Source organism: Stigmatopora argus, chromosome 22, assembly GCF_051989625.1.
Source record: "Stigmatopora argus isolate UIUO_Sarg chromosome 22, RoL_Sarg_1.0, whole genome shotgun sequence".
Taxonomy (NCBI): Eukaryota; Metazoa; Chordata; class Actinopteri; order Syngnathiformes; family Syngnathidae; genus Stigmatopora; species Stigmatopora argus.
In genome coordinates, this window is record NC_135408.1 from 2733039 (window position 1) to 2757500 (window position 24462).

Here is a 24462-nt window from a genome sequence, read left to right on the forward strand (position 1 = left end):
GCACACACCACATTACGTATATTTATCTGTCACATTTATATTTTTGGGTGAAATGACCACCTGCACATCCAACCCAGGGGATACTGCTTGGGTTAGTATTTTGGTACTTGATTGTTGCACTCTGGAAAATCGCAGCCGAGTCTGCTCTTTCCAAGTTTTATGAGAAATAAGTGTACAGTTGAACTTTGCTCTGTAATAATCAGTGGTCTGAATTCTCAGACAACACTATAAAATTGCACAATGGAGACAGCATTTTACAGCTTCTCTTTATGCAATTTTCGGAGTACTTAACACTAATGGGAACACACTGTTTCGGTGGTATGAACTTGTCAAATCTAGAACTGAAGCGTCTACAAAAATTAGGATGCATGCTCATTTTTTTCTGATTTACTTTGTTTCAATGAAGTTTACTTTCATCATAATTTAGCCGAACAGTCTGCTCTTTTAAAAGTAGGGTATTCAAGTTAAGACACTAAAATTTACACCAAGAATAAAGACAGAAAATAGAAAAGCTACATTTTTTTGAGTTTGCTCCAAAACAATAACATCACATCTTCAATGAGGATTCATCAATTTTTTTTCTTGAGAGTGCAAAACTGCAACAAAATTGAGCAAGATCAAATGCAATTTAATGAAATATATATTTACACATTCCGTAAAAATGTCTAACCCACAAAGAAAGTTTAATTTAAATAGAGACTATTTAAAAACAAGATAACAATTTAAAAAGACTGCAGCACCAAAAATATCAAGATACTAAATATATCATCATCGAAACACCAGAACAACCTTTTAAAACCCCTTATTTTATTCATTTTAAAAAGAAAACAAAATTTGGGCTACAGAATGATATTAAATGTCTTCATAATAAACATTACATTTTAAGTAGAATACTAAAAAAAATGCAATTTGACACCTTCCTAAAAACATGCAAAGCGTCCCCACAATAAAGTGTAATAATTTCTAATGTGGAATGCTTTTCTTTTCAATGCATCACACTTACGATGGATTATATTGATTGACAGTTAAAACGTGATTGTTCTGCTTTTATGACTACAGAGTGAAATTATCGTCTACTCTACATTAGCCATTATTCTCCACAAGCATCCGTAATTAAATGCCTTACTAGATCCGCCATATCAAATCGTTAATGTGAAGCAATTCACAAGAAGAACAGCAGAGGGTGCCCAAACAATTTGAATACGTAACGAGGCAAACCGGAAGTGGTCGTTTTTTATGCCTTCACGGAAAGTTCACTTGGCAATAAATAGTATTTATCCTAAACTAAACTGCTTTTTAAATATGACGACCCAAAATCAAAAAGTGTAATCCATAACGGCTCAACAAGAAAAATGGAGAATTATTGTGTTGCCTGTAAACTGGATCGGAGTGGCACCTTTTAATGTGCTGACCTGATGCATCGTCATCTATTATTATTGTGATCAGCAGAGCCATTATCATCGCCCATTCATTCATTCATCGACTCAAATGTGGCACGAAGTCGGGGAAGATGTCGCAAAAGAGATAACATTTCCGATCATCAAGTGTGCTTTACTGGTGTTCCAAGTTAGCTTCAATTAGCAACTTGCTGGTTTGAACATCAGCTGCAATTCCCCACTGAGGTCATTCAGTCTAACAGCGTTCTCACTCCAGCCAGGTAGGTTATGCTGACTCGATTTTTTTTTGTGAAATCGCTTTTTTTTTGTTGTGGTTCCGTATTTGTATAATGGCATGAAATGTGCCCTTGCCTAACATTTTGGCTTGCTCATTGACTCCTAACAACATGAGACGGAAACGATCACTAACTAAGCACTTAGTCCATAGCTAATAAATTACAAAGTAGTAGTGGTATAAGTTTTAAACGTTTTTTTTAACGATTTTTGACATGATGAGTCTCAAAAATGCACGACCTTAACCCATTGCCTCCATCTATTGGTAACCTTTACTGGTAGTAACCTTTACAGGTCAGTTACAGTACAAATAATAACCTTGTAATTAAAATATGGCTTTGTGTAGTGGGTACTTTGCAGAAAATGGGCTTAAAGATTGGAATATTTTAGACATATTTTCATTATATTCCTATTTAACAAGACTGCACAATCGTGTATGTGAAACTTTTGAGGGGAATATGCTTGAATGACCAATATTCTAAATAGTGAATCAGTGATAATTGAGTTCCATTTTTTTTTCTTATCATCCACAATTTAATTCTAACCTCTTTAATATCCTTGTCAGAAGAGAAAAATCCTGACAATTTTGGATACAATGGCACCTCATGCTGTGGTTCAGGCCATGATCGACCTCTCTGCTGGTGCTATAGGTAATCGGATTCATTTTATTTGCCTCCACAAAATGTATAGAATTAATTCTCACTGTACAGTTTTACCTTTCACTTTGTCTCCTCCATTCTAACTGCAGACTGTTCCCTAAGAGGTTAATGGGAGCAAACAATAGTAACACTCTAGAGTGGGTCCAAATGGTTGTTGACATCTGTCTGCTTCTTTTTTCCGGCTCATTTGCCTCTAGTATTGTGTACTTTACTCACTTATGGCCCTTCTGAGTCTTAAAGTAAGATATCACACAAGGTGCAAACATACCTGTCAACCTCTGCCGATAACTGCCCTTATAAATGATTATGATTCCCCTTACAAACCCCCAAAAAACCTTACAAACACCGTACGAGTCGTACGGTGTTTGTAAGGTTTTTGGGGGGTTTATAAGGGGAATCAAAATCATTTATAAGGGCAGTTATCGGCAGAGGTTGACAGGTATGTGCAAAAGTGCAGAAATCAATAATAAATGACTAAAGTGACAGAAAACACCACATCTGTATTTAACTAATGAAATTTAGAGAGACAATTTTGGACCTCTTCCTAGGTGGAGCTGCCTGTGTTTTCAGTGGACAACCTCTGGACACAGCAAAGGTCAAGATGCAGACCTTTCCCACTCTTTACAGGGGTTTCCTCCACTGCATTAGTTCTACCTACAAACAAGTCGGTATGCGGGGTCTCTACCAGGGAACCTCGCCGGCTTTGATGGCCAACATTGCTGAGAATTCCGTGCTCTTCATGAGCTACGGCTTCTGCCAGCAGGTCATCCGCTTCACGGCGGGCTTGCATAGCGATGCCGTACTGAGGTAGGACTACGTGAATATCTTTATCGATCAGACAGACCATCTGTGTGTCTTCTTTGGTTGCCAGTGATATGCAGAAAGCGTGTGCCGGCTCAGTAGCATCCATCTTCTCTTCGCTGGTCCTATGCCCTACGGAGCTGGTCAAGTGTCGTCTGCAAGCCATGTACGAAATGGAGGCGTCGGGCAAGATAGCTAGGAGTCAGAAGTGAGCGATTTTTTTTAATCATTCAGTCGTATGTTTTACGTCTTTAGTTATTCTCTGTTATTTGCACCTGATGTCAACGGTCGAGTGAAGATAGCTGGGTTAAATGAATGAAACAGAACTTAAAATCGACGACGATTTTTTTCCTTTGCATACTTTGGAAGGTAAAGTATGGTATAACAACTCGCTGTGATGATAACACACAGAAGAATGTAAGTACAGTGTGTTTTGAATGTAGTTTTAATTGCTTTTTTAAATATCTTTAGATGAAATGGAAGTGTACTCCATAATTGGGCAATTGACTACAAGACTACCCTTTAGTTTGAAATTTTGGGAGATAGTCAGCAGACCGCAAGGACTAAACAAAATAAAAGAATTCACACCCTGTGATTAGATTAGATTAAAATAAAAGAATTCACACCCTGTGATTAGATTAGATCAAAATAAAAGAATTCACACCCTGTGCTTAGATTAGATTAACCTTTATTCATCCCGTATTCATGACATTCAGTTTGTAGTAGTAGCAAGCACAGACACAGGAGAAGACAATATAAACCTAGATAAAACTGGAACCACACGCAGGAAGCCCACACAAGGTTGGGACCTTCTGCAGACTGAGACTGGGGTTGAAAATATGCAGAATCATTCTTCCAAGCTGATCTGCACAATCCCTCAGTAGTCTGGAGCTGATCATCAGGACTGGTAGCCTTCCTGGCCTGAATGGTTCCCAAAAATGTCCAGGACTAGCATAAAGAAACTAAGCTAATAGAACAATGACTACCTCTCACACGCAATAGGTGGAGTCAAGTCGTAAAGGTCGTGAAAACATTCAAGTAAAAGTACAAAGGAAAGTATTAAGAAATATGAAAATGTAATTTTAAAAAAGATAGAAAAGCTGTAAAAACAAAGAAACGAGTAAGAGCGGACGGAGTTACTGCCACCGGCTGCCACTTGAGTGGCGCCATCTTGGTTGCAGTAGCAAGAACAGATACAGACAGAGGAAAAGACATTGTAGAGCTAGATAAAACTAGAACCACACACAGGATGTCTTCCACAAGGTGGGGACGTTCTGGAGATTTAGACTGAGGTTGAAAATATGCAGAATCACTCTTCCAAGTTTATCTGCACAGTCCCTCAGTAGTCTGGACCTGAAGAATCAACAGTAATAGAGTACAACACTCCCGATCCATATAACTTCTTTCCCACTTCTCAAATCCAATGGATGGACGGCCCGGTGGAACGAGTGGTTAGCGCGTCGGCCTCACAATTCTGTGGTCCTGGGTTCAAAAGGCTGGCTGACCATCAATTCAGGGTGTCCTCCACCTCTGGCCCAAAGTCAGCTGGGATAGGCCCCAGCACCCCCCCCCGTGACCCTAGTAAGGATAAAGGGGTTCAGAAAATGAGATGAGAGATCTCTTTAAATGATTGATCCTTTTTTTGGTATTATGACTTCTTTCGGGTTACTTTTGATATCGCATTTGTCTACTGTTGGAATAATGATTAAAACCTTTTAAATCATTATTAGTAATATTTAATTAAAATTGGAAAACATCTTTCAACATAACTGCTTACACTTGCAAGGAGGTACCTTGTGACGTCGTCTTAGTCCACAAGGCATTCTGAATTGTAGTAACTGAATCATTGTATTTAATCGCGACACTCGAAAAACAGGTTATGTAATCAGTACAATAACACCCTAGATCAGGGGTCGGGAACCCTTTTGAAAGAGAGAGCCATAAACAATTACTATTTTCAAATGTTATTCCTTGAGAGCCATACTCACAATTTAAAAGTCAAAATACATGAAAATGTGCCATTTTTTAGCCATTTTAACACTTTTAAAGTACAAAAAGTCTTTGAATTCTTTTGACAACATTTTTACGCTGTTCCTAATCATTGAATATCAATGAGGATCAATGAGAGAATAGATGCAGAAGACTAATGCAGGGGTCGGGAACCTTTTTGATGGAAAGAGCCATAAACAATTCATATTTTTTTAAATGTTAATCCTTGAGAGCCATACTCACAATTTAAAAGTCAACATACATGAAAATATGTGCCTTTTTTAGTCACTTCACCACTTTTAAAGTACAAAAAGTCTCTGAATTCTTTTGACAACATTGTTACGTTGTGGCTAATCAATGAGTATCAATGAGAAAATCCATGCAAAAAAAATGATTATAAGGCGCTGGGGTAGTGTCAATGCCATAATACCAACGTAACGCTCCTATTCCTGCGCTTTCTCACCAGTAGTTTCCATAGTTTACCTCACAGGTTAGTGGAGAGCCATATGCACCCATCAAAAGAGCCATATGTTGCTCCCGAGCCATAGGTTCCCTAGCCCTGCCCTAGATGGTTAGAAAAACAACTGTGTGAGAATTGCCGAAGTAAGCATAAAAGTTGAACAAGGCATAATATTTTCATTATAAGGTAAACAAAGCATTCTAAAGTAAACCAAGCAGTATTATAATGTAAACAAAGCATCCGTATTTTCAAACAATAATGTGATTATCGCCATCTGCTGCTGGAGTCCCGTCAAAACAGTCCCGTTGTGTTTTGCCGCATCTACTTTTAAATTTGGTTAATGTCGCTTTGAAATAAAACTTTTTATCAGTAACAACAGTTACGCAAGATCAACTATACTCAGTAGCCACTTTGTTTTTTCGGACCTATACCTACGTTCTCTGTCTCAAGCTCAGTATGGTCTGTGGTGAGGTTCATCATGAAGAATGAGGGTCCACAGGGCTTCTTTCAGGGCTTGACCACGACTATCGCCAGAGAGGTCCCCGGCTACTTTTGTTTCTTTGGCGCCTACGAGTTTTGCCGCACTACCTTCGCTGACTACTTGAAGTGTGAAAAAGACGACATAGGTGAGCCTGCCAGATTTTCAGTTCTTTTGGAAGCCCATAACTCTTATGCATTTTACTGCCTTGCGTAGGGGTCGCGCCAATAGTATTCAGTGGAGGTTTTGGAGGGGCGTGCCTGTGGCTTGTGGTCTACCCCATGGACTGTGTCAAGTCTCGGATCCAGGTCATGTCCATGACCGGCAAACAGGGCGGGTTTTTTAAAACCTTTATGACCATCACACGCACTGAAGGTAGCAAATCTTCATCATTTAATAAATGTTTTACCTTAACAGGTTTAATTCAGTTGGTTTCCTTTTCACTTGCAGGTTTTAGAGCGCTTTACTCTGGTCTCACACCCACCATGGTCCGCACCTTTCCTGCTAACGGAGCACTTTTCTTGGGTTATGAGGTTAGCCGCAAAATCATGATGAAGCATTTTGATAGCTGAATTGCACATTTTAAAACAACGGAGGGGGTAAAATCAGCTGTCTGGATGTATTTACACCACAAAACACTCCAAAAAACACAAGGAATCTTTTTTGGGCTTATTTTCATGTGTATTTCTTTTAAACTTGCTAATTTTTTTAGAAGTTCTACTGCCAATATTACCGAGAAACTGAATTCTTTGTGGAATTGTCCATGACATTTTCGCCTACCTCAATGTCGCACACAAAAAAACAATCAGTTATTTTATGTCTTTCTGAGATTATATGAAGGTACATGAAGGAAAAACAACACTCCTTTATAATGGACAATGACAGATACATTTTTGTTGTTGTTGTTATTTTATTGGCCAGATGTGTTCACTGTTCTAATGGTGCCATTCTTGATTTTATTTAACATTATAGTGTGCTGAAATTCAAATATAAGAAAGGATTATTTATTTCCTTGTGTTTTAATATTTCAATATTTTTTTCCAAACTGGCAAGTGTCTTGAATTTCAATATCAGGTTCCTAAACACATAGGACGACCACGTCATTTGCCTTTCAAATCTCCAGTTTTTAGCTTTTCTTGTACTATATTTCTTTTTTTTTGGTTAAAACATCCTAATGTTTTATTTGCGCTCCATGTGTTTCACTGTGTAATCTTTATTTTGAACATGTGTGGTAATAACAAGAAATCTCAGAAATATCTCTGTTTATATAAATGGATTTTATTAAAAAAATGCTAACAATTGAATACTGAATATAGGGTTAGTATATTTAACAGCCATGAGTTTGTCGTTAACAAAAAATCATATTAAAGTTTTCACAAAAGCAGCTTTTTTTATCCTGTATTTTTTACTCTAACATCTTTTACAGATTTTTATTCTGAATCAACTCCTTTTGCAGTAGCGAAAAATCAGTGTAAAGCATGTATTAAATATTCTGATAATGAATGTGAGACATTTTACATTGTTTGTTTTTTCCATTTCAGATTAAGTTCAAACGTTAATAGAAAAAAATAATAGGGATAATCTACTCCTAGTGGGAACCTAAAGTGCATTATTATCTTAACCTAATTGGACTTTTTGAATACACTTGCACAACTTGTGTTTGATCCAAGACTTAACTCATTGACTGCCATTGATGGAGCTTTGAACATTTACAGCCCGTTATTTCAGCTTCAATGAATTTGGAATTTATCGTTGTTGTCAATCGGGGGGAATGAGTTAAGAGGTCACATTAAGTTGACCTATAAAGATTTTAAAGTTTGAGATTTCACTTGAATACTTGAGGAAAAAATATTTAACAGTGCGAAGACAATTTCTACGCACTTGCTGCTCTTCCAGTAGGGGTCGCTTGGCAGCTCTCACGCCTGGCTGCAGCTGCAAAGCCAAAAAGTGATTAGGCCCTAGCCAGGTTAAAGCAGTAAAAGCAGACCACAACTCCAACCTCTCTGCCAGACCTTCAGATGACTGTTTTGGTGCTGCAGGTTCCACACAGACAACCGAAGAGACCGTTGATCATCTGGATGGCACAAAGAACCGCTTGCAGGCAGCTACAGGCCAACAGGGTGCCGAACAATCCAATATTGAACTGCACAATGTTTTTAGGCTCTGTGCATGAGCCCCACCTTTTGTGATCAGTCAGGTAACTGGGGTCACTGAGGACAAATGAGTTTTAATACCACCGCACATTTCTTGATTTGAATCTAAGCTCGTCTTTTTTTGGGTCCTCACATTTCCTTTCATATCACTTTAAAAATGAATCACAAAATGACATGACAACACAACAGGGAGGGGGAAGATTTCTATCTTCCACTTTGATCTCCAATACAGGTAAAACATCCTGTGATTGCCATCCATATAATAATAAAGTTCATCAGAGTGTTACCTGTCTTTGAAAGGCGTTGTCCATACGATGAGGACTTTACAAAGTGGGCCGTTTTTCAAACCAAGTGCTGCCACGCTTAAACTGTACAAGGCTCCGGCCACACCCACTGCGGCAAATACAATGGATAAGAACATCTAAAGAGTTGAAAAGATAAGCAAAGTTCAGTTATATGTCATTTGAGGCAAGATAAATGTCTTGGTATTGCTGTCCAAGCTATTGATGAATAAAAGATAAAAGCGGCCCTTCAACATAATTTTATTCCTCACAGTCTCTGAAGAATTTGATTTTCTCAAAGTAGGAAGAACACTTTGAGAAAAGAGTTTTGGTACAGTCAAATGAATCAAAAGATGGCTGCGACATAAAGCAACATGCATTTAAATCAAGTTTTGCAATATTGGAACAGATTAACTGAGGCGATAACATTGAAATCACATGCTTGCCTAAAATCTAATATGCCTGCAACAGTTCCATTTATTTTTGGTGATTCTGACTGTTTATTGTATTTTGTATATTGTATTGTGTTTACTATTGTATTGTATTACTGACTGTTTACTCAATTGTGTTTAAATCTAGGAACTGGCTTGTAAAGCCACTGTCTTGCTAGGCATGTTTATTTCCTCTTAAAATTGGTTTCTCTATCGTGACTGTTGTCACTTTTATGCCTCTAATGAATTTCATGGATAAATCTGTCTAAAATACATATTTTTATTCCTTCACCCCACCTTTAGTGCTTAACTAAAGGTCATTCTCACTATCACCAGTCTTTCAAAAACTCAGAAAATATAAATGTTATCACAGACAGCCAGCTCTATTCAAGCTCCTTGGTACACAGCTCAATGCATGGAACATTGTCAGGAATAATGAGCAACTTCTACAGATGCGCAATATCAGGCTTTCAATTGGTATGGAGACTACACCACATTCTCTTACGTGTCATTACAAGTGTACCCGACATTTGTGGTGAAGTCTACACGTTACGGCGCCACGCCATGTATGACAACCACGCCACAAAGAGGGCATTAACCATCTCTATAACATCCTCTTTTCAAATTGCTGCCATGTGGGCGATGACAAAAAAAAAAACCTTTGCTCATGGTTAACAGAAGAATCATGAACAAATGACATTACAATCTTTGAACCATTCTCTATATATACTAGTATGGACCCTAGGTATGTTACACTCTGATACCTGAAGAAGAAAAAAACCTTGAACAATTGAATGACTCACATTACTCACATGGAAATAGGGTTTAATAAAAATAAATAAAAATAAAACAGATTTACTCACCCCACAGCGATTTCCACAGCACCCTTGTTTTCCAGTCAGATGGATATAAAGTGCTGGGAACAAGACCTGTTGGGAATTGATGTTAAATTTGTTACATTCGAGCCTCATGCACAATATAATGATATCCAATAAAATGACACAATCTTGATTGACTTTGTCAGAGATTACAACTTAACTTTTACAAACAATGAAAAAAAAAATCACTTCAAGCATATGCCCATCAACATCATGGAAAACTACAACACATGTTGTCAAAAGAATAGATATTATATTCCACTAAACAGTTTACAGGTCAAACCAAAATGAAACAGTGTTTAAATGTGAGTATCACCTGTGATTTACACCATGTTAGATAGCTTTTTCTAAAGGTGAACAAAAACAAAGGAATGTGCAGTAGTATACAGTCACACCCTTAAAAGACATGTTGGTTGTAGGCAACTCACCATTACTCCCCCACCGATAAGTCCTCCCATATATTTGACCTCCTCTGTAATATGTCCATCTTTGGCAAACTTGATGTCCCCATCAGGAAAAAACAACACTATGTTACATATGATGGATATAAGCGCCAATGGGTACAAAGTCACAGCAATGCAACTCGAGCATTTTCCAGTGCACATGTTGAAATTTCTACTGTTGAGAAAAGAAGAAAAAGAGAACAAGGATGTCTGGCAGCTGCTTCCTCCTTCCCCCTTTAAGTGAAGCCACTGACCCTGGGAAGATAAAAGTGTGTATACTTGTACGTGCAAGCGGTGAGTGATTTTAGGGTGTGGGAGGTGGAACGACAAGCAGATACCATGGACAAACAAACTCCGGGGGATAGGCAGCAGAAGAAAATGTGACTCATTCCAATGGAGGCGTCATTTTGTCCAGTGCTCTGACACATTACAATAAGTAACCAATCATGTTGCCTGACTCATACATAACCAGTAGAAAAAGTCAATAATAGGTTAAAAGGAAGTTCAGCTACATTAATCATTAGCATTTTTTTGATAGAGTGGTACTAAAATAACTAAACATATTTCCAAAGTATACTATTACCCAAGCACACATCACTATAATTCACTATGCTTGTTGGACTTTTGACATTATAAAACAAGGGCATTAATTTCTGATTGATTTGCGGGCCACATTTGTGTCAACTAGATCTCATGTGGGTTTATTTTGGGCCAAAAAGTTAACCGCTGGCCGCCATTGACGGTGCTAGACGCTCGTTGATACGACCCTTCCAGTCAAAATGGATTGGACGTCCAGCGCCGTCAGAAGGACAAAAAGATGAGCATCCTAAGCCAGTTTAAGTAAAACGGACATCTATCGTTGTCAATGGCAGGCAATAGGTTAATTTTGCACTCCCTTTTCATTTAGGGTACGTACATGTCACTTTAAAAAAAAGGAATACAGTAATCCCTCGAATATCGCGATCTATGTAGACCAGACATGGCCACGATAATCGAAAAATCGCGAAGTAAGGTCACCTCATTATAACTACCTTTTTTAATAGTTAATAGAAAAAAAATCACGAAGAAGAGAATTTGCGATAATCGAGGGAATACTGTAATTTGTTATTGATTTTGGGGTTAGTTCCGGGCTGCTTCCTGTTCGTTGGTTGCGTTCTATTGATTTTTGGGCATTTACAGGTTACTACTTGTTGGTTTGAAGGCATTTGGATTGGATAACTTTATTCATCCCGTATTCGGGAAATTTCATTGTGACAGTAGCAAGACAAGGCATAGTTATAAGTTGGACAGTACAGTCAAAGGCCGCAGAACAACAAAGCAAAAGCAAGAGCAAAAAGCATAAAGTACAAATCAAAGTCAATGGGATCTTTAAGAATCACCAAATCATTAAGACAGAAAAGCAGCAAAAACACAAAACGAGCTAGGGGTTTCGGTAGGGTCGTCCCCGGCATTTCATGGTTCCTTGAACTCATTGATGATAACACATTGACGCCACCATTTTGACTCACAAGGGTCGAAAGAATGGATTTAAGGGAAAATAGGGGAGAAAGCATTTGATTCTGTTTGTACAGTACGAATGAGCTACAAATTGCTTCTCAAGCAGAATAACTCTGTGGGCCGGATCGGACCCCCTAGTGGGCCACGTTCAGCCCACGGGCCGTATGCTTGACACAGGACATAGAACCCTCTACTGCAGGGGTGTCAGACTCGGGCCGCTTTAACGTCAACTTGATTTCACGTGGGCTGGACCATTTTAGATATAATATTTAGATTTTTTTAAATAAATGGATTAAAATAACTGGATTAAAAGTCCTGAATATTCAGTTTTTTATAGATCTAAAACAATGCTTATTTTAGTTTTTTTTTTTTTTACATATTTTTAAAAACAGAAAAAAATTATTAAAAAATTACAATTATTGATTTAAAAGGGGGAAAATCAGGAAATTTAATATACATCTATACTCTTCATTTTAATTTGATCCTAAAACAGAAAGTTGGCACTCATGATTTACTTTCCGGGGCCACACAAAATGATGTGGCGGGCCAGATTTGGCCCCCGGGCCGCCACTTTGACACGTGCTCTACCGCTATATATCTCATATTCACATTTCAAATAAAATGAATACAACACATTCAAAACAAACCATTGAAATGCCACTCTAATGAAATGAATCGTTGATGCAGCAATATTCAATCCAAAGCTTTTTTCTGATCCAATTACTTGTTTCAATCGATTATTTGTCGCAACACTAATATCTTCTCATCCTCTTCTGATTGCTTGTTTTAATTTCAGTCTAGGTTAGTTTTAGTTTTGACAAAGCTCCAAATGCAAAACATTTTTATGAGTGGGTCAAGGTCTGTATATCCAAATAACAGCAAGTAAATGAGCTAGGACTGCAGTGTGCTTATAGTAGGAGCTGAAAACAGGAAACATTGCGTAATTTGATTACAGAAGTAAGAGGCTGCCTTGAAAGGCTAGTCTGTTTAAAGGAAAGTGAATGGTATGCAATGGAACAATGACATGTTTGGTGTGTCATGAGGCAGCCCTCTCAGCCAGGTATAATTAGATTATCGGTACATAGTTTTCAGAAATGATTAGGAATTTTAAGAGTATTCAATTTTCTGTCAGCATTCTCCTCAATTAAATTCATTTATTAAGGTTTTCTTCCTTTTTAAGGCATTCATATTACAATGTAAACCCTGTTCCATTGAAGTTCATATTTTGTTACTGTAATAGATACAAATTAAAATACAGATGTAAATAGGTTACTTTCAAGAATTAAAATAAGGCAGTTTGAGACAGAACGATAAAAAGTATCCAATTGTGATGGCAGTGACGTGTATTTTGTTAAATATTTCTTCTTGTTTATGATACTTTTTAAAATGTAAGATCGTAAACATTTTTGTGTTGTGCGGGCTGGTTAAGGGGTTAAAATAATAATAATAATAATAATAATCGGACATAGGCCCCTGTTGTAGTTATCACAACACAAAAAGCCTACTTGTCATCACACGCAGAAACTGCGTGTGACGAAATTGATGGTGCTTCTCCATAAGCTACGTTTACTCGGCAAAAGACCTAAATCTAGTACGGACTTGTAATTGGCATTCTGCTATTGTGGATACAGGTCGCTTACCTCTCGCTTACCTCTCACTGTCTTCCACTTACCTTACTTCAGTCAGCTAGTAGGAGGCAGATCACCACCCAAAACCTCTTTTTATATTACCGCAGAAGGGAATGTGTGTTATGTTACCGCGAGTTTAGATGTCTGATGGATGTGGGGAAAAAACTGTCCTTAAGCCTACTTGTCCGTGCTTTGTGGGACCTATAGCGTCTTCCAGAGGGCAGCAGCTGGAACAGATTGTGACCAGGGTGGTAAGGGTCCCCTATGATGTTCTTGGCTCTGCTGAGGTAACGAGGGCTGGCAATGTCTTCCAGTGAGGGCAGAGAGCAGCCGACAATCCTCTGGGCAGTGTTAATCACTTTCTGCACGGCCTTTTTGTCTGCCGCCGTGCTTCCAGCGTACCACACTGTGATGCCGTACGCCAGGATGCTCTCTACAGTGGTTTTATAGAAGGTTATCAGAAGCTTGGTGGCCAAGTTGTTCTTCCTAAGTACCCTGAGGAAATGGAGTCGTTTCTGAGCCTTCTTCACCACTGCCGTGATGTTTGTAGACCATGAGAGCTTATCCGTGACGTGGACCCCCAGGAATTTAAAGGACTGGACCCTGTCTACACATACTCCATTAATGAGGAGTGGGGCCAGATCTGTGCCGTGTCTGCGAAAGTCCAGGATTATTTCTTTAGTTTTCGTGGTGTTCAGTGTGAGATTGTTCACCGAGCACCACGAAGACAAATCGTTGACCTCATCTCTGTTAGCCGACTCATCCCCTCCTGAGATGAGTCCGACCACAGAGGTGTCGTCAGCGAATTTGATGATGGCGTTAGACTGGTGGGTGGGTGTACAGTCGTATGTGTACAGGGAGTACAGAAGAGGACTCAGTACACAGCCTTGAGGGGAGCCAGTGCTTAGTGTAATGGAGGAAGAGAGGTGGGGACCAAGTCTAACAGTCTGTGGTCGGTTGGTCAAGAAGTTCTTTATCCAGCAGCAGATTGACGAGGATAGTCCAAGGAGGGAGAGTTTGTCAACAGAGTACGCTTTCATTATAAAGATATATATATATAAAGATATATATATATAATTCGCACCTGAGTATAAATAGCCATAGAATGCATATTGAAAGGGGAAAAAAATTTATAATTAGCATTGGAGTATAAATTGAATTTTTGATGGGCCATTTTTTGAAGAAACACTATGTTTTTCCAAGATGGCGCCGTCACGCGGAAGCCAGTGGCAGTAGCTCTGTCCACTCTTATTTGTTTTTTGTGTGTTTTCCAGCCCTTCTATCTATTTTTTAATAACATTTTAATATTTCTTAATACATTCCTTTTTAATTTACTTTGTACTTTATACTTTTTACTTCAATGTTTTTACAACTTTCTTTGTTCTGTTAGCCTGGCTTCTTTCTGCCACTTCTTTTTTGTCTACGCTGTCATACTCATGGAACTAGCTGTTACAATACGCAGCAGAAGGAGCAACACCTCAATCCCGTTGGAAATTCGGAGCTGGACAAAAGTGCCGGGAAAAGAAGCAACGCTTCTGACCAACCATTCCATCACGGGATAAGATGGAAGAGCTGTCAGCGCTTACCAGGCCGGAAATGAGGGCTTCTACTCTGCTACTGTTGTCTTCAGCCCCAGACTACTGAGAAACTGTGCGGATAAGCTTGGAAGTGTGACTCTGCATATTCTCTACCTCGGTCACAGTCTGCAGAAGTAACCCATCTTGTGAAAGACTTCCTGTGTGTGGTTTCCGTTTTTGTCCAACTTTCCAACGTCTTTTTGAGTCTGTATCCGTTTTAGCCACCGCAACCAAGATGGCGCCGTTCAAGTGGCAGCTGGCGGCGGTAGCTCCGTCCACTCGTGCTCGTTTTGTGATTTTGCTGCTTTTCTGTCTTAATGATTTGATTTGGCGATTCTTAAAGATCCCATTTACTTTGATTTGCTTTGTACTTTGTGCTTTTGATTTGTTGTTCTGTCAAATCAACCTCTGCTACTGTCACAATGAAATTTCCCGAATACGGGATGAATAAAGTTATCCAATCCAATCCAATATGTTAAAGTAATCAAAAAATAGGGAACAAAAGAAAAATATGCACCTGTTAATTTAATAACATTTTTAGGGGGACAATTACAGCATAAGAGTGGGAAAAAAAGACAAGTCGCAGACACAGCCAAACTACAAAAAAGTACGATTTTTAGAGAATAATATGGTAAGAATGTTCTTTATAGTGTTCAGCAGCTTGAAAGAATAAAGAAGAGTTGAAACACGTTCTCTTTATTATGAAAGTTGGGAATCTAATCTAACCTGAACTAAATGTTCCCCTCATTAATGATTGCAATTCCCCTTTTAAGCGATAAAATACGTACAAATGCAACGTGGTACATATTTACACACACACATTGGGCACACGTTCATTCATTCGTTAATTTTTCTGAACTGCTTTATCCTCACTTTAAAAGTCTAAAATGTACCACAAAATGGACGACTTTCTGACAAGGACAGGTCAAAGGGGAATGTGCATGCGCATATCATGCCTTGTCCACCTCGGCTAAATGCACCCCTTATTAAGCTATAAAAACCATATGAATACAACACGGCACATATTTTCACACACACACACACACACACACACACATAGGGCACACGTAAAAGTCTAAAATGTACTACAAAGTGGACGGCTTTCTGACGGCGTCGGGTCATAGGGAAATGCATGTGCGCATATCATGCTTCAACATGGATAGTTTTTGTATGATTGTTATTCATTTTAAGACATTAATAAATCATTTTCTTATAATTTTCTCTCGTTTTTGTGTTTCTCACATCTTTCATACAAAATTGTGACACATTGACCACTTTTAAAGGTTTTAGTTCGTAGTTGTGTGGGGACCGTGGAACGAATTAGAGAATTTACATATAAAGTAGTACTGCTCTATTTACGAAATTTTCAAGTTACGAAAAAAGTTCTGCAACCAATTAATTTCGTAAGTAGAGGTACGACTGTAGAAAGCATCTTCAAAAGGTGTAGTTTCCTCTTAAGGGGGCAGGACATTTTGGGGAACCTTTGGACCACCCCCTGGAATTTTGAATGGACGTTTCACGCAGCAGTCAACATGTCTACATCTCCCATCAAGGACTTCCTAGTTATCAATTTCATGCCGGAGAAATGCTACGTAGAGCTTTTCTTCAACTTCAACTTGCACGGTGAGGCTTGCAAACACATTTTGCTGCGTTAAGAATTATGGGAAGAGTGTGCTTTGCTTTTTTTGTGACCAGTTCTATTCATTGTTTATTTTATATTTTTATTTGCAGTGCCTTGTTTGACACTGGTCCTCAAAAAAATCCTTGGGATATGGATTCTCTTGGACATAGTTTTTGGTAAGACGGCTTGCTGCTGCTTTGGAGATGATATAATCAGTTTTGATTAATTGAAGGGATTCATTACAAAACCATCTGATAAACTGATTAAATCAGGTTATCCTCCAATCTTAGAAACTAGATGACACTGGCCCAATGGTATGACAAAATGACAAGTTGACATTAACACAGCCCTATCACACACCTCTGTGTTGTGTTCATAACTTTACCCAAATGATAAATAAAATAAAATCAGCAATGATGACTTTCAGTAGATGACGTATTTAATTTTTTTTAACATGAAATCAATTAGAATTCTAACAGGTGGAACGAGAACAATGAGCTTTTTTTGTGTTGAACATTCAGCTAAACATTCATTGAACTGATGCCAACATATTTCCTTCTTATCAAGATTGGGTGCAACTACTATTGCTTTTCATTCCCAAGTATCTATTGGGACATAATATTCATTCATTCATTTTCTGAACCACTTATCCTCACAAGGGTCGCAGGGGGTGCTGGAGCCTATCCCAGCTGACTTCGGGTCAGAGGCAGGGGACAGTCTGAATTAGCGGCCAGCCAATCGCAGGGCCCCGAGTAGACGGACAACCATTCACTCTCACTCTCATACCTACGGGCAGTTTAGAGTGTCCGATAAGCCTACCATGCATGTTTTTGGAATGTGGGGGGGGAAAACCGGAGTACCCGGAGAAAACCCACGCAGGCCTGGGGAGAACATGCAAACTCCACACAGGACTGACCGGGATTCGAACCCAGGACCCCAGAACTGTGAGGCTGACGGGCTAACCACTCGTGTTGCTGGGTTTCCATTCATTCAACTAAACAGCTAAACAACAGTCCAGTATTTTTAATGATCACTGTTTAAAGAGATTTAATCAATCTCTGTCTACATTTTGCATGTAGCTCAGCTTCTACAGCTGCTTAAGATCCTGTGGAGAAGAAATGCAGAGGGTTTGAGTCCAGCTTCCATCCTGCTACAACTTTACTCTTCATCTGGTCCTGTTTTGTTCGCTATGACCCACAACTTTCCAATTCTGTAAGTAAATACCTAGCATGCAATCTATATGGATTGCGGCAGTTTCATCAAGCTTGTTAATTCTTGTGGTAAATGTGCAAAGTGTTGCTCCAGCAGTGTTTTTTTTTTTTTTTTTTTTTTTTTTTTGTAGCCTTGAGCTATGCACTCTTGAGTAATTTGCTTGCAAGTAACCTTATCATGATTTTTTGTCATGTTCAAAAGACTACTGCTCAGACTTGTCAGTGTTTACAACATAGCATTTCCTGTTTTGGGGGGGTTTTTCTTCTAGTGCTTGGTGTGAAAGACTTTTCTTAACCATTCAGACTGCAGTGATTCTCTTTCTCATTCTGCATTATCGGGGTCAAAGCAAAGAAGGTACAAACTGAAATATCTGAGCATTTCTACATTTTTTAAAAGGCAAGCATGGAACCCAACCAACTTAGTCATGATTGAAATTGTGACTTATTTATGTTACAATATAAAAAGCAATGATTCTCAGTTTGGTAGGTGTCTAAAGCTCAAAATCACACCACTAACCATTTCACCTGTACATAACATTACAGAAATTTATTTCAATTTAAAAAAAGATTTTCATTCAAAAACCTTGTTTAAATATCTATATGTGGTAGATTGTAATTTAATCAGTTTGAACATATAGCAACAAAAGCTTTTGGTTCTTTTTTTTGCATTTGTGATACGTATAGGATAGTTTGTGATGAGTTCATACACAACTGAATTTTAAAAGGTGGTCCTTGTGGTAGTAATTTAAGAAATGTGAAAATATGAACTTTTCACTTTTTGAACCTCTTGTTTCAACAAAGCACTAGCGCCCCTCTGTGGCAATTCTTGCTCATTGCCAGGCCCAGGGCCAGTCAGCCAATCACAGGTTGGATGTGCAAAGCGGTGCCAGGTGTGGGTCATCAGTAGTCAATGAACTATTTAAGCCACACAGTGTACTGTTAGGTACCTTCTCGCTCTACTTCCTTGCTTCCAATGACCACGGACACGACCACGGGCACGACCACGGGCACGACCACGGGCACGACCACGGGCACGACCACGGGCACGACCACGGGCACGACCACGGGCACGACCACGGGCACGACCACGGGCACGACCACGGGCACGACCACGGGCACGACCACGGGCACGACCACGGGCACGACCACGGGCACGACCACGGGCACGACCACGGGCACGACCACGGGCACGACCACGGGCACGACCATGACCACAATTGTGATCCTGTGCCTTGGAACTATGCTTTGGACCGCTCGACTATCAACTTCCACGCTACATCAAATGACTCATCTACGCTGCTCCCTTTGTACCTCGCCCTTCCCTGGAATACTCTCAATAAACAGAAACACGCCACGTCAAGCTTGTGTTGGTTTGCCTGTTTCGGGGCCCTCCGCCCTCAAGCGTAACAGCACGACCCAGCCAAATATGGACCATGCAGGCTCCGACTGAGTTCCCACCACTCATGGATCAGCACAGTCAGGTCCTCTTGATGTAGGTATGTCAAATTTCCCAGTCACCATGTTCGCTGCAGGCACAGGTCACACACCATTGCCTCATGCACAGAGGACACAACCTACCCCAGCCACGCCAGCTCATGCGGTAACCCCGGCACCACCACACCACAAACCCTTAGTCCCGTGGCCCGGCCCGTTCAATGGGGACCTCGGCGCATGTTGGGCTTTCTTTCTTCAGTGCACCCTGGTGTTTGAGCAACAGTCTCATGCACAACACGGGCCAAGATCGCCCAACATCTAGTCCGTGTGGAAGATGGCTTTCACCACCCCACTGGGCCATTTTGAGTACCTGGTGATGCCTTTTGGTCTCTGCAATGCACCAGTGGTGTTCCAGGCCCTCATAAATGATGTCCTCCGAGATATGTTGGACCAGTTTATGTTCGTATATCTAGACAGTTTAGTTTTTTCTTGCCCTCTTACGGGACACAAACGGCACGAGCGCCAGGTGTTGCAATGCCTCTTGGAGAACTGCCTTTACGTTAAGGCCGAGAAGTGCAAGTTCTATGTCCCGCAAACCAACTTTCTTGGGTTCGTTGTTGCTGACTGGGAGGCACGGATGGACCCATCAAAGGTGGTGGCTGTCACTCAGTGGCCCAGGGCTGGTGGAAGGAAGGCGCTACAGCACTTTTTGGGATTTGAAAACTTCCAGAGGTGTTTTATCAGGGACTATAGTTGTATTGTCACCCCCCTCACAGCACTCACATCCACAAAGTCCCCGTTCTATTGGTCAGAAGCAGCAGAAGCCTCATTCAGTGATCTCAAGTCCACTTTTACCTATGCTCCCATCCTCACCCACCTGGACCCTAAACTGCAGTTTATTGTGGAGGTCCCAAAGCAAAGTTACAAGGTGTGGGGTTGTGGTAGTGGTCGTGGTCGTTGGTCCTAAGGCAAAACAAGAGGTTGAAGATCAGGCAAGCGAAACAAGGAAGTAGCGCGAGAAGGTACTTGACAGTAAACTGTGTAAGACGATCCAGCGGTGTGGTCAAGCTCTAGGTGGCTTAAACAGTTCCTTGACAACTGATGAGCCACACCTTGGACCGCTTGGCCCATCTGGCGCTGGACATGTGACTGACTGGCAGGTGCAAACATCCACCCGTCTGGCCCTAGGGCTGGCACTCATAGCCTTCTGTTTAGCAGCCAAATTTTTAACCATCAGGGCACATCTCGTGTCATTTTATCAGCCAATTTCAACTATCAGGCTGCATTTCTTGTTATTTTCTGGTTTCTGACTATCTACTCAACAATTCTATTTTAAAGGTGGTTATTAACATAGTAATTTGAGAACTATATTTTAGAGGGCATTTAGATTGTCAAATTTGGAGAACTGCTTGTTTTAAAGAAGTACTAGTGTCAGTTTGCGGCTGTTCTTGCTCATAGCCTTCAGATCACCACTCACATTGTTTTCTCATGGCAGGAATTTTCCTTCTGTTGGCTTACGGTGGTTTAATAGTCATCCTGGGATCTTATGCACCTCCACAGATCATCTCAGCAATGCAGTCAAGCAGTTTGGCAGCAATAATAGTAAGCAAGGTAATGGCTTGAGACAGCATTGCTAGACCTATTTGAGGAGTGTCATATTTTCATTACTGATGCCAGCTGCTGGTACATAGCTAGCTCAAATTATCAATTTTGATGAATAGGTTGATAAATCAACACCATTGTGCCACTGAGGAAAATACCAGTGTAGTTAGTCTGAGATTAAGATACTATTCTCATAACATAACAGAACCCCAATCCCAATATAGTTGGGATCTTGTGTTAAATGCACGGAATACAGTAATTCCTTGAATTTTGCGTGTTATGTAGACCAGACATGACTGCAATAATCGAAAAACCACAAAGTAGAATCACCCCTATTATTTACTACCATACTAGGTTTTTGTACAATAATACAAATGTATCAAGTGTATTTATTAAATGTTACAGGTATGGGCATATGAAAGGACAAATGCATATCTAAATATAATCTATATATTTTTAAAAATTGTAAATACTTTAAATACTGTACTCACAAAAGTAGTTCCTCTTCGCTTGATATAAATTAAAAAAACCTATGGTAAGTCGATGGAATCTTCAGGGGGCAGTAGGAGGAGCTTTTGCGAGAGCTATTCGGCAGAGGCAAGGAACTTGGTAATGGGGAGTTGTGAATGTTGTTTCTTTTTTTGTAAAAATGTTTTGTAAAACGACATGAAACTGTCAAGACAATTGCCATATTCGATGGCTATGACCATGTTGTCATCAATCTCCAGGACCTGTTGTTTCAAACTGCATGCCATATTTAAAATTTCTTGCGAGTTCCCAAGGTACTAAGACCACATTCTTCGTCGTTATTGCCACCATTGTTTTTTGGGGGAAATTACACTTCAAATTTGCTCCCCCGCGCCCTCCAGCTGTCTTACCCGCCCAGTTTTATTTTCGGATAAGAGCAATGGCATCAGCCTGCTGCCTGGACTTAAATGGAATCTCAACTTCCACTTTACTCCTCCAGAGCATCCAGCCGTCTTAACTGTCCAGAGAGCTCTATTTTCGGACAAGGGCAACAGTGTCCACTGTAATGTCGCCTGGAGCTTGTACTTTGAAACATTTCTGGGAAATTCAGCTCTGCGATTCCAAGGCTCACGCCAGTCCAGTTTGCTGAGCAAGCTTTATTTTTGGTTAAGGTCGCCCGCAACTCTCATTTCTGGAGAAAAAAAATCCACCTTCACCGAAGCTCCCTGCCGTCTAGTCCTCTGAGCAAGATCTATTTTCCGTTAAGTGAGACGGCGACCACCGTAAGGTCGCCGGGGCTCGCAATTCTGAAAAAAAAAAACCACCCTCACCAAGGCTCCCTGCCATTCAGTCTGTTCAAAGCTCTATTTTCGAATAAAGATGATGACCACGCCCGCTGTCTGCCATTTTTCTTCTTTGGTGCTGAGTTAAGTGACAGTCCCCTGTCTTCCGCCTGCGAATTTCAGCATGGATTTTGATATTTTTTTATGAATGTTTTCTTTGAAAACCTAATATAAAAACCACTATGTAATGCAGGAACGAATGTTAAAACACCACAGTTAAATGATTTGCAAATCATGATTAACAGATTTTTATTTGAATAAACTACAAATACACAAAGTTTAATTAATTTAATTGACTGATTTGCTGTGACTGGTGGCAAAACTGAGAAAGTTGAGGAATATTCATCTGTTTGGTGAACAGGTAAGTGTCCAATCATTTGCAGGTAAACATGGGACAAGGTTTCATCTATTTGTGAAGTGCGTGAGGAAATAGTTGAACAGTTTAAGGACAGCGATCCTCAATGATAATTGCAAGAATGTAAGGATTTAATCATTTACAGGCCATAATATTATCAAAAAGTTCAGAGTATCTGGAGACATCAGTACCATAGAACCAAGTAGGCCCTAGATTGGCCTGCAAGCTGTCCAAGACAGTAATGGCCAGAAAATTCTTAGTCTACATTTATTTTATAAAGACGATAGGGTTTGTTAGTTTGAACATTAAATGTCTTTATAGTGTATTCAAATACAGGTTAAAGGCAAATCATTGTTTTCTGTTTTTAGTCATGTTTAACACAACACATTAAAATTGGGGTTGGAGAGTAAATCATTATTTTCATCCATGTATTAGTTTCTTAACTCTTGATGACTGTTTACAAAACAGATGGCAGCTAAAAAAATATTAAGTAGTTCAGTCTCCATGTAATGTTAAAGTCAACTGTATAATAAAGAGTGGCTAACTGTTTTTTATGTTTCCAGGTATTACAGGCAGTAACAAACTATAGTAATGGCCACACAGGTCAGCTCTCATTTATATCTGTCTTGCTGTCATGTATAGCTTCCCTAGGCCTGATCTTCATTTCACTGCAGGTATGCAAATAGAATGGAAACAATTTTTGCAGGGTCGATTTGCAACAATACCTCCCAATGACTGAGTGAATTTAACCTGCCTCTTTTAGGGACATACGGAATCCCTTGAAATCTTTGGCTTCCTACTATCGGCTTGCTTCAGCTGCATCTTGCTGGCTCAGCTCCTATGCTATAGCAGAAGGACAACAAAGGCAAAAAAAGAAGCATAACGGCGAGGGACGGAGAAAACTAGTTTGAATTCTGAAGCTTTACAAAGTTCATTATGTGCTGCTATTTAATGAGCATAACTCATTTTACACATTTGTAACAAGTTTTCCATGATACTCAAATATGTACATGATCCATACATTATCTATGGCGCTGGTTCTCATTAGGATTGCAGGCTATTAGAGCCTTTCCCAAGGCACGAGGCAAGAAAAATTGGCACATATGGCATGTATGGACAAACAGCCTTTCACACTTCCACTCAATTTCCACCAAAAAACAATTATTAATTACAATGCATGTTTCTGAAAAGCAGGAGAAACACAGATTAAAAACGAAAGTCCGTGAGAATAAACATTAAGCACCTATATCTTTGTACATTTTATGAGCATACTTTTCAGAGAGGTGAAACAACAGGGAAACTGAATTTTCCAGGTGTGGTTTAAAAATGTTTACAAATTAGCAACTGTATTATGGACTTCTCTTGTTTTACAATATACTGTATTGTTAGCCGATTTCATTCTGGCAATATCCTGATTAAACTGCTTACTACAAACTGTGTGGCTTTTCAATACAGAAGCTTTCAATAACTTATCTTGTCCTGAATAATTGAAGTACATCTCAATTATAGATTATCCCACCCATAAACCAGTTGATGTGCATCATCATCATCGCATACCTGTCAACCTCTGCCGATAACTGCCCTTATAAATGATTATGATTCCCCTTACAAACCCCCAAAAAACCTTACAAACACCGTACGACTCGTACGGTGTTTGTAAGGTTTTTGGGGGGTTTGTAAGGGGAATCATAATCATTTATAAGGGCAGTTATCGGCAGAGGTTGACAGGTATGTCATCGTGTTTGTTTTTCAGAAGAACGAGGTCCTCATTACACTCACTCACTCACACAATCCCTGCATTATCTCGCTAACCCACATTGTGTTGGAGGTCATATTTAGGGAGCAGTGTTTTCCAGTGAATTTTAGTTCTGCAATTTTAGGTGGTGTCTTGAAATTTTTTCATATGTCAACATTAAAAATGGTCATGGGAGAGTGACTCACTGAGTAATCATGTTCTCAAGAAATTATAAATTGCTTTTTGGAG

The 24462-nt window shown here is 39.7% G+C and overlaps 3 protein-coding genes across 4 annotated transcripts; 2 read left to right on the forward strand and 1 right to left on the reverse strand.

Annotated features, from left to right (window-relative positions):
* The first annotated feature begins 927 nt into the window (after positions 1-927).
* On the forward strand, positions 928-7441 carry slc25a15b (solute carrier family 25 member 15b). The gene is made up of 7 exons (XM_077592374.1): positions 928-1657; positions 2236-2320; positions 2878-3136; positions 3201-3338; positions 6030-6205; positions 6274-6432; positions 6508-7441. Exons 2-7 carry the CDS (start codon positions 2266-2268, stop codon positions 6627-6629), a joined length of 909 nt encoding a protein of 302 aa, XP_077448500.1. The 5' UTR covers positions 928-1657; positions 2236-2265; the 3' UTR covers positions 6630-7441.
* Positions 7316-10618, reverse strand: tm4sf21a (transmembrane 4 L six family member 21a). Of its 2 annotated transcripts, XM_077592375.1 has the most exons (6): positions 10498-10618; positions 10229-10418; positions 9786-9851; positions 8498-8631; positions 8070-8267; positions 7316-7989 (listed from the first exon to the last, which is right to left on the reverse strand). In XM_077592375.1, the coding sequence occupies exons 2-5, from the start codon at positions 10403-10405 to the stop codon at positions 8072-8074; spliced, it is 573 nt and encodes a 190-aa protein (XP_077448501.1). In that variant the 5' UTR covers positions 10406-10418; positions 10498-10618; the 3' UTR covers positions 7316-7989; positions 8070-8071. The 2 variants fall into 2 exon arrangements, with proteins under 2 accessions (XP_077448501.1, XP_077448502.1); XM_077592376.1 differs by lacking the exon at positions 10498-10618 and having other exon boundaries at positions 8057-8267; positions 10229-10491.
* A 5850-nt stretch (positions 10619-16468) lies between these two features.
* Positions 16469-23361, forward strand: LOC144068476 (mannose-P-dolichol utilization defect 1 protein-like). Its single transcript, XM_077593047.1, has 7 exons — positions 16469-16568; positions 16677-16742; positions 17646-17778; positions 18047-18132; positions 20707-20822; positions 23042-23152; positions 23242-23361. The coding sequence occupies exons 1-7, from the start codon at positions 16478-16480 to the stop codon at positions 23359-23361; spliced, it is 723 nt and encodes a 240-aa protein (XP_077449173.1). The 5' UTR covers positions 16469-16477.
* The last annotated feature ends 1101 nt before the right edge of the window (positions 23362-24462 follow it).

Excerpts from the sequence above, each read along its gene's own strand:
- tm4sf21a (XM_077592375.1), bottom strand. The coding sequence starts at position 10,405 with ATGTGCACTGGAAAATGCTCGAGTTGCATTGCTGTGACTTTGTACCCA. Across the intron at positions 8,632-9,785 it reads GCTGTGGAAATCGCTGTGGG|ATGTTCTTATCCATTGTATT; the intron begins GTGAGTAAATCT and ends TCAACTCTTTAG. Across the intron at positions 8,268-8,497 it reads ACAACGCCTTTCAAAGACAG|TGACCCCAGTTACCTGACTG; the intron begins GTAACACTCTGA and ends ATTTGTCCTCAG.
- slc25a15b (XM_077592374.1), top strand. The coding sequence starts at position 2,266 with ATGGCACCTCATGCTGTGGTTCAGGCCATGATCGACCTCTCTGCTGGT. Across the intron at positions 2,321-2,877 it reads CCTCTCTGCTGGTGCTATAG|GTGGAGCTGCCTGTGTTTTC; the intron begins GTAATCGGATTC and ends ACCTCTTCCTAG. Across the intron at positions 3,137-3,200 it reads CATAGCGATGCCGTACTGAG|TGATATGCAGAAAGCGTGTG; the intron begins GTAGGACTACGT and ends TTTGGTTGCCAG.
- LOC144068476 (XM_077593047.1), top strand. The coding sequence starts at position 16,478 with ATGTCTACATCTCCCATCAAGGACTTCCTAGTTATCAATTTCATGCCG. Across the intron at positions 20,823-23,041 it reads CAGCAATAATAGTAAGCAAG|GTATTACAGGCAGTAACAAA; the intron begins GTAATGGCTTGA and ends TTATGTTTCCAG. Across the intron at positions 23,153-23,241 it reads TGATCTTCATTTCACTGCAG|GGACATACGGAATCCCTTGA; the intron begins GTATGCAAATAG and ends TGCCTCTTTTAG.